General features: G+C 38.9%; 3 protein-coding genes across 3 annotated transcripts; 2 read left to right on the top strand and 1 right to left on the bottom strand.

Moving 5' to 3' along the window:
- Positions 1–141: 141 nt before the first annotated feature.
- Positions 142–17,431, bottom strand: LOC116288506 (uncharacterized). Its single transcript, XM_089034490.1, has 21 exons — positions 16,885–17,431; positions 15,407–15,493; positions 14,462–14,601; positions 13,272–13,689; positions 12,838–12,933; positions 12,310–12,422; positions 12,065–12,119; positions 11,748–11,818; positions 11,540–11,641; positions 11,112–11,189; positions 10,917–11,032; positions 10,237–10,306; positions 9,844–9,876; positions 9,282–9,569; positions 8,202–8,279; positions 3,528–3,623; positions 2,620–2,682; positions 1,704–1,778; positions 823–882; positions 548–605; positions 142–350 (listed from the first exon to the last, which is right to left on the bottom strand). The coding sequence occupies exons 1-21, from the start codon at positions 17,276–17,278 to the stop codon at positions 319–321; spliced, it is 2,523 nt and encodes an 840-aa protein (XP_088890616.1). The 5' UTR covers positions 17,279–17,431; the 3' UTR covers positions 142–318.
- On the top strand, positions 4,370–5,506 carry LOC116288521 (uncharacterized). The gene has a single exon (XM_031695330.2). The coding sequence runs from the start codon at positions 4,447–4,449 to the stop codon at positions 5,215–5,217; it is 771 nt and encodes a 256-aa protein (XP_031551190.2). The 5' UTR covers positions 4,370–4,446; the 3' UTR covers positions 5,218–5,506.
- On the top strand, positions 5,790–6,868 carry LOC116288522 (uncharacterized). Its single transcript, XM_031695331.1, has one exon. It carries the CDS (start codon positions 6,009–6,011, stop codon positions 6,759–6,761), a length of 753 nt encoding a protein of 250 aa, XP_031551191.1. The 5' UTR covers positions 5,790–6,008; the 3' UTR covers positions 6,762–6,868.
- Positions 17,432–17,473: the final 42 nt, after the last annotated feature.

Here is a 17,473-nt window from a genome sequence, read left to right as displayed (position 1 = left end):
TCTCCCTTCCATGAGCTTGTACATTGTAAACATTAAAACACTATCGAAGGTACCCACAATTCTGGCCTGACCTTGTCATAAAGTGTGTGCTCAAGTCGTACAATAGTTCAAGCGTCACTTGACAAATAATAAACAAAAGAATCAAAAAGTAAAAATTTATTTTCTAGATCTTTCCTTTGAAAATAATAATAAAAGGGTAAAATCGATAAAAATATAAATACAATATTCAATAAATAACCATACAGTCAGAACATTACTTCACTATCTCATGATTGTATACCTTGTAGTTCTAGAAAATAAATCTAAAATTTGTAAGGTTCATTCTTTGTTTAGCTGAGGTGTTTCTCCATCTGCATCAAGAAAGGAAAACAATGTTCAAAAGTAAACTTTTTATTTGTCAAGAATATTTTTTGGTCATTTGTTCAGAATTTTGTAAGGTGAAGTAACGTTTGTGTGTGTGTGTGGGGTGGGGTGGGGGGGGGGGGACCAGGTGGCCCAAAATAAGCGGAGCAGTAAAAGGAGGAACCAGTGTTTGAACTACGCTTACCTGAATTAACTATCGTTGTGTTGGCTCCTCTCTCTAGAAGGAAGTGTTGGAAATTCATCTGTAAATCAAAAGAATCTCTTTCAAATAATTTATATTATATTAAACAATATTATTATTCCTATCCAAAATAACAGTTATTGTAGTTTGTTTTTTATTTGCACAAATTTGCGTAAATTGTATCATATCAACGTTGGATGCAGCAGTTATAGTGCGTCAATGCACTATCAATACTACATCTATCTAGCTACATCAATGTGTTTGGTGTACAAATATACCTGATCATTCGTGCAGGCAATATGTAGAGCAGTATTACCAACCAGGTCTTGCTGGTCAATCTAAAGGAAGATAATAAATTTATTCCCATTTGAATGTAGTTGAAACATGAAGCAATAAGCTTATTGAATTTACTGACTGCAGTGTTCACATATTATAGGAGAAAATGAGGACATACACGCGCACGTCTCTCTCTCTGTGCAATGCGTCATAGCCCTCCACTCCTGAGCTTTAAGATCGCGAGCTAAAAGCGCGCATAAGACATCGCAACAGAATAAGACTAAAAAGAGGTCGTACATTGTGTGAACACTAGCAACGTACAGCTTCTCTCTCGTTTCTGTGATCGCAGCGATATGGCGCACATTGCTCAACAAGCGATTAGACCCCTCCCGTTGCATGTAGCGTCGTAGCGTGAGTAAGTGCTTTAACGCCAGGCGTCGTGCTGCTTCTCCTCACACTTCTCTCGTGTTCTGCCCAACCCCCGCACGCTTCATAGATGCACACAGTACACTTAATAGTGTTCTATTTCTTCAATGGAAATCCCACCGTAACTTAGTACGTTGAGTAAAACTGTGCTGGAAATGCTACAGAAGTGAAATCGAGATCTACTTTATAAATAGTAATGTACTTTCTATTTGCACAAAAAGATTTCTTTGTAAGAACGCGTCTGTAATGCTGCAAAAAATAATCTCTGTAAAACAAATCTGACTTTTCCGTGCACCGTTGGCAAGAACCACTCCGCTTTCCTTAAATAATATCTGTTATGGTGGAATATGATCAAAATCATACTTTGGTTGCAGGAAACGTTGTTACAAACGACATAACTCATACCAGCAAAATTAAAGTGCGCGCAAGCGTTGCACCGCGTGTCAAATATACTTACATTTGCTTCATGTTCGATCAAACTCCTGGCAGCGTCAACACTACCGTATTCGGCTGCACCATGTAACGGAACACCCTGTAAATAAAACAGTCACTTTGGAGTCAGGTTTTCAAGTCAATTCTCGACATTTACGCGCACTAACAGGGACTCTAAATCGCTTCCGTTTCTTTTTTTACAGGTTGAGCCCCGGGCACACGGTTCAATAGACTTGCTCCAAGTCGACCACTCTGAGCGTGCATTAAGTGCGCTGGCTGCGAGCGAAGTGAGCGTAATAGGACGTTTGCATGATGGCGTCACTGACCTCTACTACCGGACTCCTTTGCACACTTTCTTTTATTCAGTTAATTAGCACCAATTGTCTTACTATTCTCATAGGGAAATACAAATTTGAATAAGAAAGAAAATTCGCGAAGCATTATGGTAGTGGGAGTCAAATGACGCCATCATGCAAACGTCCTATTGCACCTTGTCTCCACCTCTGTTACTGTAGCGTTCAACGTTGCAAAATTAGAATCGAGGTCTTCCTTTGTAACGTTGAGCGCAACTTCTTTATCGTGTGTGCACGTAATCTGCGTGATCTCCTCGATCTTCTCAGGCAATTAAAGGTGACATTGCCATTTACCGCTGGCCAGATTTGGGTAGCGCTCCTTTATTCATAGTCTTGTTGCAAAAAAAATTGAAGTAATTTTGAATTTAAAATTCTGTGGCCAGCAATCCTGCAAGCACAAGATATGCACCGTATTTTCGAGTTTTTATTGACCTTAAAACAATGCCCAAACTATCTAACGAAAAATAAAAGAAGAGCAGTAAGGCGCAACGCGTTCAAGCTTTACCACCAGTCTCACGAGCACTGATGTATCTAGACATTCAAAGATAGCCTGCTAGTCGTAGCAGATTAAAGTGATTCTTGACTTACATGCAGAATTTCGTCCAGAGCGTTTGGGTTTAGTTGTCCCTTGGTTAGCAAATACTCCACAACCTTGAATAAAACAAGCCGAATATATTAGATAGATAAGTCTTAGAGAAATTCCCTGTGAAGCAACCCTGTAAAAAGAGCGTTCTCGTTGGACAGACAGAAATCTGCGCAATAGACCCCTTCACAGTTCCCTGCGCCATCTTGAACGGTGAGCTTGCAATGATGGAGACCTTTTTTAACACCTTGGGCAATTATTCACATGTCTCTATCATTGAAAGCTCAACGTTCGTCTCGCTTCGATGCAAAGGCTCGGCTACTATTAAAGATGGCGCAGGGAACTGTGAAAGGGATTTTTGAATTCTGATTGTTTCATCGGGAATCAAAGCTGGATAATCATAGCGCACTCAATTTTTGGACTTGGTAACACATGTGAGTAGAGTTTGTTGGCTCCCTCCCTTGATTAGAGGGAGTATTATCGTTTCTCTAGTTTTTCTCCTGTCACATTTCCTATCTGATCTGTGAGTTAGATATGCTCTGAGTCTGATCAGCCCAGAGTTATTTTCAGGTTTGACAAAATAGACCTTATTCGTCTTGGTGCAGTGTTTTCCCATGTCAGAACACGTGTCATTCCCTAGAGTATCTTTTCTTTGTTTAGCAGTTGCACTTGAGAAGACACATGAATATGGAAAACACTCAAACAAAGAATCTTATTCTCTATGAAATGACAGGTGGTCGAATAAGGCGATCTATGATGCGTGGTGCATGTCACATGACATAGACTATCAGCAGAATTATATATATGGCAAACTGACGTTACTGCACTGCTCTGAGCCAATCAAAACAAGCTCGGAAACACGAAACAACCAATCAAAATCCTTGAAAACCAAATGACATTTTCTTGTCCTTACTTTGGAAGCGTTTCTTTCTGCTGCGAGGTGAAGTATTGTCTTGTTGTCTTGTAATCTCGTCAGACAAATGTGCTTTTCTTCGTGCAAATTCTTCACCTAAAAGCAAAAATAGATCAATTCCAAATTTAATAGCCCTAAATTTCTTTTGGTGCAATTTTTACCCTTTACGGACCACGTGTCATTCCCTAGAGTATTATTTTTTGTTTAATGGTTGTGCAAGAGAAGGCACAAGAAAATGGATACAACTTAAAAAGAGAAGCTTATTCTCTAGGGAATGATACCTGGTCTGAAATGGGTAACCATTGCACCAAGACGAGTGAATGAGGTCTCTGACAGACTGTTGTCATGTCTCCTGTCATGGCTGTCATCAAGTGATGGCGCAAAGCCTATATTTGTTAGCATATTTGATCAGAAATATGCAAACATCCTTGTAAGTCTTTGAGCATAAGAAGCAGGGTAATTAATTTCGGAGACAAGAGATAACAGGCGAAACAGTTTTTGAGATATCAATAGACCTAATCCAATGTTTTCCGATTTCAGACCATGTGTCATTCCCTATAGTACCATTTCTTTGTTTAATCGTTGCACATGAGAAGACACATGAATATGGATACAACTGAAACAAAGAATCTTATTCTCAAGGTTATAACACGTGGTCTGAAATGGGAAAACATTACATGGATTTGGTCCATTATAACTTGAAAAAATAATTTTGGGGTAAAAAATTTAAATAAGCAAAAATGAAAAAAGATTTTTAAAACTAGCACAAGATATATTTCAATTCAAATTTTTTTGAATGTCAAGGATTGGTTTTTCTGTGTTACCGCTTGGGAAGTCTGGGAACGAGTAAGGCATCAAAAGGCTGAAGGTACCCACTGCATCGCTTTTCCATTTACGTCTTGAAATTTTCTCATCCCACATGGCATTTCCTAGTTGTAGAAGTGTCTTTATTACTGGCTGTAATCGAGGTCTTGGCTTAGAGTTCGTCAAGCAGTTTCTAAACCTTCCAAGTCCTCCAGAATTCTTGTTCGCAACGTGCAGATCGTTAGCCGCTGAGAGTGCAAATGAGCTCAAGCAACTTGCCTCCAAGAACAAAAACCTTTATCTCATTGAGCTGGATGTCGATGATTATGAAGCCATCAAGAAGGTGGCCTCTGAGGTTGGCGAAAAATTACAAGGCGAGGGGTTGAATTTGCTACTTAACAACGCTGCGATCATGAGTCGTGAAGTGATCGGAGAAATTACACCAGAAGCGATGATGCGAGTCTACAAAACCAATACAGTCTCTCCCATCATAGTGATTCAGGGTCTTCTTCCTTTCCTCAAGACCGCAGCTCAGGATCCTGAAGATCGTAGCTTACCTAAAGCAGCAATCATCAACGTGGGTGCTGGCTACGCATCAAGTACCTTTCGTCGTACCCGAGTCCCTTATCCCTACACTGCAAGCAAATCGGCATTAAGTTGCGTGACCAGACTGATGGATGTTGATTTAAAAAGCTTTGGTATCGGCGTGTTCGCTTGTGATCCTGGTTGGGTAGCCACGGACATGGGATCGGAGGAGCCCGTTGGAAAGCCGCCATTAACACCCGAGCAATCCATCTCTGGGTTGATGAAAACCTTTGGGTCTTTGGATGAAAAGCTCACTGAGAAGGGAGCTATAAGATATGATGGACAAATAGTCCCCTGGTAGAATGATGGCAAACTATGACCAGACTCACATGGGCCACTAAAAACGTGTTCTCATAAAAATAGCTTGAATCTTAAATGTAAAAAATGTTGGATGACACTATCCCCCCGGGACACTATCCTACAAACTGGCACATTATGTAGGGAAAAAGGTACTGCCGCTCAAAAGTACGATATAGGGTCTGGATTTATTCGAATAATAAAGTTTTTACAGTCTGGGGTCTGTGAATCCTTTGTCTATTCAAGACAATTATGAATTACAAATTTTAAAATAAAACTGATCGAGTCACGCATTCTACTTGAGTAATCTTTTGTATCTTGATGGGTTGGTTAGATGAAAACAAACTAGTCTTCAGTTTCCATTATCATGAATGAATTTCTCAAAAACATCCAAAATTTAAGAGAGCAGAAGGTAAGATGCCTCGTCTGTTGACACAGAGCCATCGCAAATAATTTTTCTGTACTTATACAGTGAACCAGACGCTAAATCGGCGTCCATAATTGACCTTAAAAATGCAACGCTCACTGAGCTGCAACAATCGTGTGACACCTTAACTGAGTTCAATGTTACGTAACTGAAGCTAACAACTCACATCGTCCATCTCACGATTGGTTTTGTTTTGGCTTCTGAGTGACTCAAACTAAGCACGAGGCAGGAGAACCTCTCCAAGAACCTTTCAAGAACAGTGTCGACCAAGATTCATACTAGGGACAGAAAAAACCTTCCTGCAGACGTTAAATTAAAGTTCAACAGGAGATAAAAGCCTATTGTTGACTGCCTGAGTTGATTACTAAATGGCGCTTACAAGTTGTAGAAGTATATTCATCACTGGCTGTAATCGAGGTCTTGGGTTAGAGTTCGTCAAGCAGTTCCTCAATCTTCCATGTCCTCCAGAGTTCTTGTTCGCAACGTGTAGATCCTTAGCACCCAGGAGTACAAATGAGCTCAAGCAACTTGCCTCTCAAAACAAAAACCTTCACCTCATTCAACTCGATGTCGATAATCACGAAGCCATCAAAAGGGCGGTTTCTGAAGTAGGCGAAAAACTACAAGGAAGAGGTCTTGACATTCTGTTCAATAATGCTGGTACGATTGACCGAGCGACACTGGCAAACATCAAAGCTGAATCAATAAGCCAACTTTACAAAACAAATGTGGTGGGGCCACTAATGCTGACACAGGCTTTCCTGCCATTCTTAAAGAAAGCAGCCGCTGATCCCAATAAGGAATCAAGCAACGCACTTGTCTTGAATATGTCTTCCATTCTTGGCTCCATCGAAAAGAATACGACTGGAGGACTGTATTCTTACCGAGCAAGTAAAGCAGCTTTGAATTCAATTAACAGGTCACTGAGCGTGGATCTGAAGCCTTTTGGGATAGTGTCTGTTGTTCTTCATCCTGGCTGGGCACGGACTGAAATGGGTGGGCCGGCCGCAACTGTTAGTATATCCGATAGTGTTTCTGGAATGATGAAGGTTATTGGATCGTTGGACGAATCAAAGAGTGGCATGTTTATAGATTACAAAGGAAACACTCTTCCGTGGTAAAAAAAAACCTGGATTTTTTGTGTTTTCGTCATTCCAAGATTTACTATAGTTAGCCCATCGATCGTTGGTCAACTTAGGCAACTAACCAATAAATAATGTTGAGAATACATAGAGCAATATGAGTGCTTTTCCATAGGGTCCTAAAAAAACGGCCCGGTTTTAGAGCATGAAACCGGGGGTGCTTACCATTTAAACTAATCCATCCGTTTGTTACTGGTAAGAAAAGGGCGGGAAACCTTAACTTTGGAACAAATGGTACACGCGTCTACCGGAAGAACCAAAAAGAGGTAGAAAAGTGAAATCAATCGGAAGGTCGAGTTTTCAAGAACTTTCTGCGATCGGAATGACACACTTCATTTGTTTTTCCAACCGGAATTTCCGGTTTTTCCGGCTAAATGGTAAGCACCGGCCCGGGTCAAAAATGATAAGGTTACAGAAGGGTATAAATTTATGCGAGAACGAAAAGACGGGGCCGATGGAAGATATTCTAATTTCATGTACTCCATTAGATACCAAAAATATTCCAAAGCCAAATTTACCTATCACATGGAAACTTCTTCCCTATCGTTGACAAGATATTGTTTTCACTTACACAGTATAATAACGACAGTGTCATGCATACATACACCGTCCTGATATTCCATCGCAGTTATTGCCCCTCTTGAGCATATAGTTGCACGAATAAACGAAAATCGTTCATTCAACATTAAAGTACCCATCTACAATCCGCGCTCTTTTAGCGCTTGCACTATCGCGTTATGATGCTTAGTTTACGTCAATGGTGAAAACAAGTTACTTCATTTTTCGATATCAATTATTGTCACTGTGATTTTGTCTTGATGAAATATTAGATAAATACATTTTTACAAAAACTAAGATTAGTGTCGTGGATATGCAAAAAGTTCACCTCGGCACGTGATAAGGGCCTGACGTAATATCTTAGGTGCCTCGCAAGGGAGTTATTGTATGGACTACTGGAAAGCATTTTTGAAACGGTTATATTCTAGAAACAATCCAAAGTTACATCGGGCGGAAACCCAGACGTACTAAATCTTCCCGCTACGATAACAAGATGATAAGTTCATTGTATAGCACAGTTATACCTTATTTGAACTTCAATGATTGATCAGTATTCTCGATTGAACGCGTTATGAATGAGATTAAACAGTCCACGGGTGCAGAGGGTCATGTGGGCTACAGCCTTAACACTTTTTTAGTCTGTCTGTTCTCCATGATACTAACATGAGTTTCAGGACAGAGAGGAGGGGGGTGGGGTGGATACAATCTCGTACCTAGGGTCCTCCAGCGCCTTTTTTCTTTGTCGTTCGCGTCAGTCCAATGACCCAAAAGACTGAAGACTCTGGACTCGAGATTGGATAGTGATTTGAACCTTACTTGTTTCAAGGTCCCTTTTAAATTATCATTATCTATGATACTAACCACATCAATGTCATCTACTTTAACAGCTTCCCACAAGTCCCAATAATCATCTTCTGTCGCTAGGTCAGGTTGGTTTTCCTGGTGATAGAATAGAACACAAAACGTGACTCAAAATATCGTCAAAGGACTATTAGCAAAATAATATGAACTAAGAGAAGGAATCCCCGCGCCCCATCATGAGCACTCTTTGATGCTATTTTAGAACCATTGATGCTTTTTTTAGAATCAATCTTTTGATCGTTTGTTTTTGCGCACGCGCATACTGCACACGCTCTACCGTGTTTGCTCATGTTTCCATGTATTCTTCAAGAAAACGTGAGCAAACAGCGTAGAGCGCGCGCACTACAAAAACAAACGATGGCAAATGTGATTCTAAAAATAGCATCAAATAGTGCTTATAAGCATGAATACCAGAGATTCCTTCTCCTAGTTCATTTTCTCTTGCTATTAGCCATTCCGAGGTTGAGCAAAACACTGGGTCGAGTTGGTATCGCAGTGTATTTTGGGGCTGTTTTAGGAGACGAACTAGACGCCATCTACAAAATCTACGACGGCGACGTCAAACGGAAGTGTAAACAATTTCTCTTTGGGGTTCTGTTCATTGGAGATTTCATTCAAAACATTGTCAGTAAAGTCGACTCATCCACAAGGAAGACAGACTTTGAAGGCTCGAAACCCCAAAGTGAAGTTATTTGCACTTCCGGTAGATGTCGCTGTCGCAAATTTTGCAAATCTTGAAATTCCTTTTAGCGCGACAGGGAACTTGTGAAGCACGGGTGGCGTAGCGATAAGAGCGCTCGGCTCCCCAATGCGACCCGGGTTCAGAGTCTTGCCGGGCTCGGTGTCGTATGTGAGTAGATTTTTTTGTTGGTTCTCTCCTGTGCTTCGAGGGCTTTTCTTCAGGTTCTCCGGTTTTCCTCCCTCCACAAAAATCGACTTCTAAATTCCAATTCGATCATGGAACAAGGGCCACAGGTATGTTAGCCACTGGCTGTTAAGTGCTACCCAGTATGTAAAAGGAAAAGTTGTGATACAAGGAATTTCCCAGTAAAAATCAATCAACATCAACCAATAAAATACCTTGTCGGGATAAGCAGAGGACATATCAGGTTGATTCTCTTCATTGACATTTGTTTCATTACTTGTTTCACCTCCTGTATTGTTAGCACCACCCGCAATGACTTGGATGGACGGACCATCACGTTTAGAGTTTCCATTAGTGTCATTCTCCTCTCTGGAGTCATTTGCCGCAGTTTCTATACAACCAGAAATGACTTTTGTCACCACCTCTTTCTCGTCGTCATCGTCGAGCTCGTTTGACTGTTCCGTCTTCTCTTGGTTTTGAGATGTTTCTCGTATTTCTGCGTTCTATCAAAAAAAAAAGTGTTAAAAATCCAGTGTTATAATTTCCTTTGTGTTGTCATTTCTATCTTCTATTTTTATAAACATGCGAACTCGGTAGCTTCGAGCTGTACGCTGAAATTTGTTTTTTCTTTGGCTGCCGTCCGTCAAACCTTATCAGTCCGTACCTTTCATATTTTTGACTGGCGAAAAAACAAATTTCAGCGTGCAGCTCGTAGCTACCGAGTTCGCATGTATATAAAAATAGCAGTAATTTCAGTGTTGACGGTTATTAACTTACCTTGTCTCTGATGTTTATTATTCTTCCTTCAACCTGTAGATTAAAGATGTAATTTGTAGGCGAGATAAATGAGTAGTTAATGACATTTTAAAGGACAGTGGGTGTGCGAGAGATTGCGTACATTTCCTATGACTATGGTACACTCAAGGTAGCGGGTACATGAGGTGCCGTATCCGAAACGGGGTTGTGTGCAGACCTTGATGTGTTCATCAATCCCAACCTTGACTTGAGACAATTGCCAGATTTAGTAGAGATCTCGCGCGCTTTGATTGGTTCAAAGAAAGTCACTGTAACAATGCATGTGCCACAATATAATGTAAAAGGGAATGCATAGGCCCACGGCCAGTAAGTTGTTGAAAAATGTCGTGATCTTCTCCAATCCAATCCCCTTACCTTGGGATTAACCTTGACGTGATGTTTCTCTGCATCCAGTAGCGAAGCAGGCGAGTCTCCAGTGTGTCTCCTGAAATAAGACATCACATTTGGTGAACACAATTCCTGTTTCTATATTGGGAAAAGTGCATGTAAGTGGCAAGGAGTTTTTGTATAAAATAGCTGAGGCCCACGGAATATGCATGGCTCTAAAGTCAAACTTGGATTAAAGTAATTAAACTGATGACTGCGTTGGTGTGTTGAGTACAACAAGCGAATAAGAATGACTAGTGGTTACTAGTTGGGACTGTGTTGGCATGTTGAATACAACAAGTGAATAAGAATGACTAGTGGTTACTAGTTGGGACTGTGTTGGTGTGTTGAATACAGCAAGTGAATAAGAATGACTAGTGGTTACTAGTTGGGACTGTGTTGGTGTGTTGAATACAACAAGTGAATAAGAATGACCAAGGTTACTAGTTGGGACTGTGTTGGTGTGTTGAATACAAGTGAATAAGAATGACTAGTGGTTACTAGTTGGGACTGTGTTGGTGTGTTGAATACAACAAGTGAATAAGAATGACTACTGCGTTGGTGTGTTCAATACAAGTGAATAAGAAGGAAACTCAAGGAGGCGGGAAAAGTGATGAGTTTTCTGCCACAAAGACAAAGACCATGAAATGCTACGATGCTGTACTCACATGACTATACTTTGTCTGTGTTTGGACCGGCAAGACTTCACCCCTTTGATAATATTAATAGCATCGAAGTGGTTCTGGACTATTGTAGGTAGAATTGGACCATCTTCTTCATTTAACTAAACAAAATAATACATGTGTATCGTAAACCCACTAACAACATTCAAGCGACAATAATTATGAAGCTATGTTACCTACCAGTATCTTTGCTTCGGCAAAAACATCGTATCCATCTTTTCCTTTGGCAATATAAGCCTTGGTACACAGTTTGTAAAGCTATGGAAAAAAGATTGTAGTTGGTGCATTAACAACACACTACTACAACATGACCAACACATCACTGTAACATGACCAACACTCTACTGTAACATGACCAACACATCACTGTAACATGACCAACACATCACTGTCACATAACTAACACATCACTGTAACATGGCCAACACATCACTGTAACATGACCAACACATCACCGTAACATGGCCAACACATCACTGTAACATGACCAACACATCACTGTAACATGACCATCACATCACTGTAACATGACCAACACATCACTGTAACATGACCAACACATCACTCTAACATGACAACATAATGATATCCAACCATAAGCAGAATACCTTTTTTAACTCGAGTTTTTCTTCATCAATGATAACACTGTCTTTAACTACTCGACTTCCAGGTTGTAATTCCGGATCAAATGCAAACTTCATTCCTGAAATCTTTAAATTCAAGGGTATCCTTCATAAGAATCAACAAGATGAGACACTAATAGTCTCTCAATGACAACAGAAGACAAAATGACTGTATAATGTAACATCCACATACCTGAGGAAATCGCCCTTCATGTTTTGGCCACTGGCTCACGCCATTCTCCAGAGCTTTTAAGAGTTGTTCACCTATGATGTACAATGAAAAAAAAATACATGTAAGAGACACCTTTAAAAAGTCTACTATTTCTGGACACATGGGTCATATGTGCCTGGGTCCACTCTTTTCATTGCCAGTTCATTTCAATTAAGATTGAGTGTTATGGTGTTATTTTACTTTAGAAGTGGGGGGATGCCATGAGTTAAAGCATAAGCATTTATTATAATTATGATGTAATTAATACTAACTTTCTATTTCATTAATTCACTATATACCTGTTAATTCCAATACTACCACAGAATCTGGCATAGGAAGTATAGCAACAAGGTCCTTCAAATGAAGAAGAGAAAATATATCAACATGCTGTTATATAATATATTCGTCAATTATAAATGATATAGAAAAATTTTCTATTTTTTCTTTTAATCCACACATAATATTCCATTTCCCGTAAAAGGAAGGCCTCATTTGAACAGAAGATTACTTGAAATATCAAAACTCCAAAACAAAGCACCAGTACCTTCTTCTTGAATGTTCCAGGAGGGTGGATTGCATCAGACCGTAAGGTACCAGAATTCAATAATACAACATCTGCTTTGGTCACATTGTGCATAATGTCAACGATAAAGTTCCCTGCAAGTTCAAGAAAAATTAAGACAAATGCAATGGTACCTGGTATAGGGGACACTTTCTGGACCTTTTGCCTGGTGTTTGCTTGATAAAAGTTGCCTGTCAAAAAGAGGTCTGTTTTACAGTACTGTAAACACGGTGGTACCTCTATTAAGCAGACACCTTCATTTGGCCTTGCCTGGCTTTTGCTTAATAAAGGGTGTCTGCTGAATAAAGGTACATTTCACAGTAAATATGGGAAGACAATTACAGGACTGTACAACTAGCTGTCCATTTAATAAAGGGTGTTGACTTCATAAGGGGTCCACTTAATGAAGGTTTCACAACTGTTTAATAAAGCATACCCTGATTAAAGGTAGTTTATTAAACCACTCATGACATACTCATGCATGCAGTAGATGTGCAGAATGATACTTGCCTAGGTTTGTCTCTTTTGTTCGCAAACTTGCAAAGGTCCCGTCCAGCTCCACCTCAGTTTGACCAAGTGTCTCTTCCATACTTTCCTTCATAATATCTAATGTTACAAACAATATCCTTTTTAATCCCCCTCATCAGTAACTAACCATCCACTGGGGGGGGGGGGGGGGGGGTGAGGGAGGGTCCATCCACTTGTTAGGGGGGTATCCCAAATGAAGACATGAATATAGAGATATTATGCATTGTAAATGTTTCTTTTGCTTCAAAAAAGCATTAGAAGAGTATTTACATGCAGATTTAGTGGTGTTCAGTGCACTGCAGGAAATCCCCTGGATCCATTCGACCTGATCCATCAAACAAATCATAAAATGCAGCATTGATAAACCTCGACTCTCTCATCTTTGTTTATTGTCTATACACACGTCATGTACTTACCCATATATTGGTCAACTATTTTTTTGAGTTCTGGGTCTTCTGGAACATCATTTGTAATTTCAATTTTTTCAACTTCAATATCAAAATTATTGTCATCGCTGAAAATGATATTAATTTTGCTTAATTCTCTGAAGTCTGAACCACTTTTGATAATCTTGACACCATTAACATCTTTTACTTCATAATGGTGGTCGTGTCCACCGAGAATGAGGTCAATACCACTAGATAATTCCGCCATACGAGTGTCATTGTGCAAACGCATGTGGGTGAGTGCTATCACTAAATCAGCTCCTTCATCTCTTAGCTGTTTTGACAGCTTGGTACCAAGCTCAGCATAATCTTGAAAGATGACTTCACTTGGGTCAATTGTTGCTAGAGTAGCCAGCCATTCTTCTTCTACCAGACCAATACAACCAATCTGAGACAATCATTAACAGGAAAAATTATTGTGGGAAAGAAATAATAAGAAATAATACAAAACAACTGTCAGAGAATGCACAAGTAATCAAATTAATAAATTTATTGATCGAGACAGGTTAAGTGGAAAAAAAATTATTGAAAATAATAAACATAAAGGTTAGAGAAAGTATCATATGCCATACACCTAAGTCCAAAATGGCACACGGCCGAGTGTGTTACATGAAAACAAGGCATCCAGGGCCATATGCAAAGAAATAATATGGTGTCAATGCAAAGTATACACTTGTTCACTTGTTCTGTCTTTCTTTTCTTCTTACATTCAGGAACGCTACAACTTTGCAGCATCAAATTATGAGAAAAAACTGTAAATTTGGCCCTGGATGCCTCGTTTTCAACCTGCCATGCACCACTTTGGATTAAGGTGTATTGGTGGGACTCCAACCCATGGGCAGTATTCTAGTTCAATATGTTAACCAAACTGACACTGCACTACAAGGACCAACCATGCTGGAAATGCAGCCAGACAAATGTAACATAAGGCATCTGAGGGGCTCAAGAGAGTTTTTTCTAAGGGAAAGTTGAACATCATAAAGTAATGGTACACAGATATAATTATTATTGAAAAGTAATTTGTAAATGGCCTGCATTCAGTGTAATGAATACAAAAATAAAAACAGAGAAAAATGTCATACACCCTCAGTGTATATGAAAAACAACACATTTTTACTTCTTCTTGGATATTTGCTAAATTATCCATCATTACCACGCACCTTCTTTCCATTCCATTCAAACATTCTTGTGATTTCCCCCTCAGCTAACTGCCCTAGCGTTGCCTTGTCTGTAACATTACTCATTAACCAAGGGAAGTTGGTCTTATCCTTAACTTCAATCAAGTCGTCAACACCAAAATCTGTAAAATAAATTGCAACTTTAGTGTTTTGTAAAGGTAAGCGACTGCAGTAGGCAAAAGTTAGATCTAATGGAAGCTTCAGTGAGTGTATATGCATTAGTGCACTACTTTTTTGTCTTTCAGAATGCCTTGAAAATGTGGTTCCAGAAAATTTCCCTACCTCAACATGGAGGAAACTTTCTTACTTAACTTTGTAATTTTTCCTGACCCCTGGGAGTTCCTGATTTCCTGCATGTTGAGGTATGGATATTTTCTGGAACCTCCCAATACTAAAAAGGCATCTCAAAAAGTGTTACATTTGATATAAATCTTTGGCACAGGCCTCGCTCCTTATATGAAAATGCATTAATTTTTTTGCAAAACAAATGTGTACTGCAAATTGCTCAACATTCATTCTCACTGTTTCTTGCAGCCCAACATTAATGCTGCATGATAATTAAATACACAATTGTGTTGTCTCTTTAACTGTCAATACCTCAACTAAAGCTAATATCTATTCTTGTAAGAAGGTAGCTGCATCATTGATCCCTAGCAATCAATAATGATGAAAAGGTAAATTATACACCGTGAAAAGATGAAAAAACTTACTGACGTTTCGGACGCTAGTCCTTCGTCGGAGTAAACTTTACTCCGACGAAGGACTAGCGTCCGAAACGTCAGTAAGTTTTCTCATCTTTTCACGGTGTATAATTTACCTTTTCATCATTACTGTTTCATTAGAAACACCGACGCAGCTCACACTAGTTTTTAGCTAGTTATACCTTTTCCCTAGCACTCAATAAGCTTTAAGGTCAAGTCCACTTACCAAAATCATGATTCCCATATACAGCAATGTTGATGTCAAAAGAATTAAGAACTGGAATCATGTGTTTACCTTTGGTGACGCTGCTCACTATAAGTGAAATAAATATTTAAGAGAAAATTCAATGTCAATTTAAAACATGTTGGAATAAATTAAAAAATGACCCAGTGCCCAATGGCCAACATTACCTGATATGATTATTCAACTAATCCTCATTGACCTTGCTTGCTATTCAAGTTCCCAGTAGGTCAGTGGTTAGTTTTTAGTACAGCATGTCCGATTAAAAAATGGAAGGTCGTGGGTTTGATCCCCAGTTACATTGTAGCTCAAATTTTTTATTGAGTTTCCTGTCTGCACACACACTTCCTATATATTTATAAACTTTATTTCATGTAGTGATAAGAAGAATAATTATACAGCTTCTCGTTAATCCTATATAGGTAACTGTCCAATTATTTTCTTAATTGGACAGGTCTTGTTGATATGGGATTAATTAGGCATCTATATAATTAATAGGTAATGGGATTTCATGCTCCCCAATCAAGAAATAATTAGACTCGAAAAATTCCTCTGACTGCAAATCAGCCTATGGCCTCATCCAATTTTGTCAGTCCTCAGAATTTTCCTCGTCCAATTATTTCTTAATTGGACAGCATGGAGTCCTACTACATATGCTAATCACCATGTCTCCCTTGCCAGAGGGTAATGATTAAGGAGGAAACACACATGAAATTTGACAGTTGTCTTGTATTTTTTGTCTTGGCCAACAAAAACAAATGACAATACATATTTCTGATAAGACGGTATAGATTAAATAGCAACCAAAACTTTTTAACAAGCAAAAACAAAAACCCAGACAAAAAATCCTGCATTACAGGATATATAAATCTGTTAAAATTTCACTCTGAATCTGGAATAAGTTATTAGTGCACGGTCAGTTAAGACAAATTTAACGGATCAATGTATATATGTGCAATTATAATTTTTCTTGGAATTCCTAAAATCTATTGGACCCTCTCTATGCTATTCAACATATCTAGGATATTAGTCCTTGGGACTTAATATGCATAAGGCATTAATTGAATTAAAATACTTCGTAATTGCTTCAGACTGTTTCTTAAACAAGCACACCCCAAAACATTGTACAAGAACAATATTCCAATGCGTAAATTAAATTGTTAAGATTTCCTATACAAATTATGGATCCATGTTTCATTGGCTATAAATAATTCATGCACATGCATCGAATGAAAATATATACATCTATGGAACTGAAATAAGGTTTTCTGAAAACCCAGTACGTCAAAAGCTAAACTATAGCTTTTTCTTTAATACATAGTTGAATTCGAAGCTTAAACGTCCAAGGTTAAAAATACGAAGAGCTGATGATTGATGAACGTACAGGTTAATAATAACAAAATTAACACTTCAAGTTATTATAAGAAAAACAGCTGGAAAAGAGAAATAAAATCAATACTTACTCATTGAAGGATTGAGTGCATCTCCACTGAACACAGTAAAAGGATTAAGGTGCTTATAGCTGGCCAGTTTATGTGCAAATCTTGCTGCTCCTCCGACAGGTTCTTTGTCGCGAGGCTCGATGTTGTAAACATCGTTGAAGTGCAAAATGGTCAAGCAATTTGAAGGGATTTTAACCTCGGAATCCAATCCTCCTGTCTCAATTTGAACTGAGTTATGAGACTCATTGTTTTGTTCTATATTCTGCGGCAATTTAGACCCAATTTCCCCGTTTTGTTTTGGTTTTTCAGACCCTTCTTCTTTCGTAACATTTGTTTTCGTTTTGTTGGGACATGATTGATCTAATCTCGCTGATTCTCTCACAGAACTCTTCTCTAAGCTCACTGAACAACCCATGATTATGCTAAAAATTACATGCTCGGTGTTAGCTATAATTGTTCATATTTCTTTACAAATAAGACGGAAATCGGAGCCACAGAAGAGTTATTTTTTCCACTCAAAGTAAACGTTACGTTACCCTGCATAGCGATACTTCAAAAGGTCAACAATTAACTTACGATTGCGCGAGGACTGGGACTGTTACTTAGCAAC

The sequence above is a fragment of the Actinia tenebrosa genome, unplaced genomic scaffold (assembly GCF_029948245.1).
Source record: "Actinia tenebrosa isolate PJP-AT-01 unplaced genomic scaffold, QUT_ActTen_1.0 PGA_scaffold2__45_contigs__length_23673736, whole genome shotgun sequence".
Lineage (NCBI taxonomy): Eukaryota > Metazoa > Cnidaria > Anthozoa > Actiniaria > Actiniidae > Actinia > Actinia tenebrosa.
Note: the sequence above shows the minus strand (reverse complement) of the source record. Positions and strands in the feature narration are given on the sequence as shown.

Coding starts and splice junctions, on each gene's coding strand:
- LOC116288521 (XM_031695330.2), top strand. CDS start 4,447: ATGGCATTTCCTAGTTGTAGAAGTGTCTTTATTACTGGCTGTAATCGA.
- LOC116288522 (XM_031695331.1), top strand. CDS start 6,009: ATGGCGCTTACAAGTTGTAGAAGTATATTCATCACTGGCTGTAATCGA.
- LOC116288506 (XM_089034490.1), bottom strand. CDS start 17,278: ATGGGTTGTTCAGTGAGCTTAGAGAAGAGTTCTGTGAGAGAATCAGCG. Junction 14,602..15,406: donor ATATGGGAATCATGATTTTG/GTAAGTGGACTT, acceptor TTTATTTTACAG/ATTTTGGTGTTGACGACTTG. Junction 13,690..14,461: donor TTGAATGGAATGGAAAGAAG/GTGCGTGGTAAT, acceptor TGATTGTCTCAG/ATTGGTTGTATTGGTCTGGT.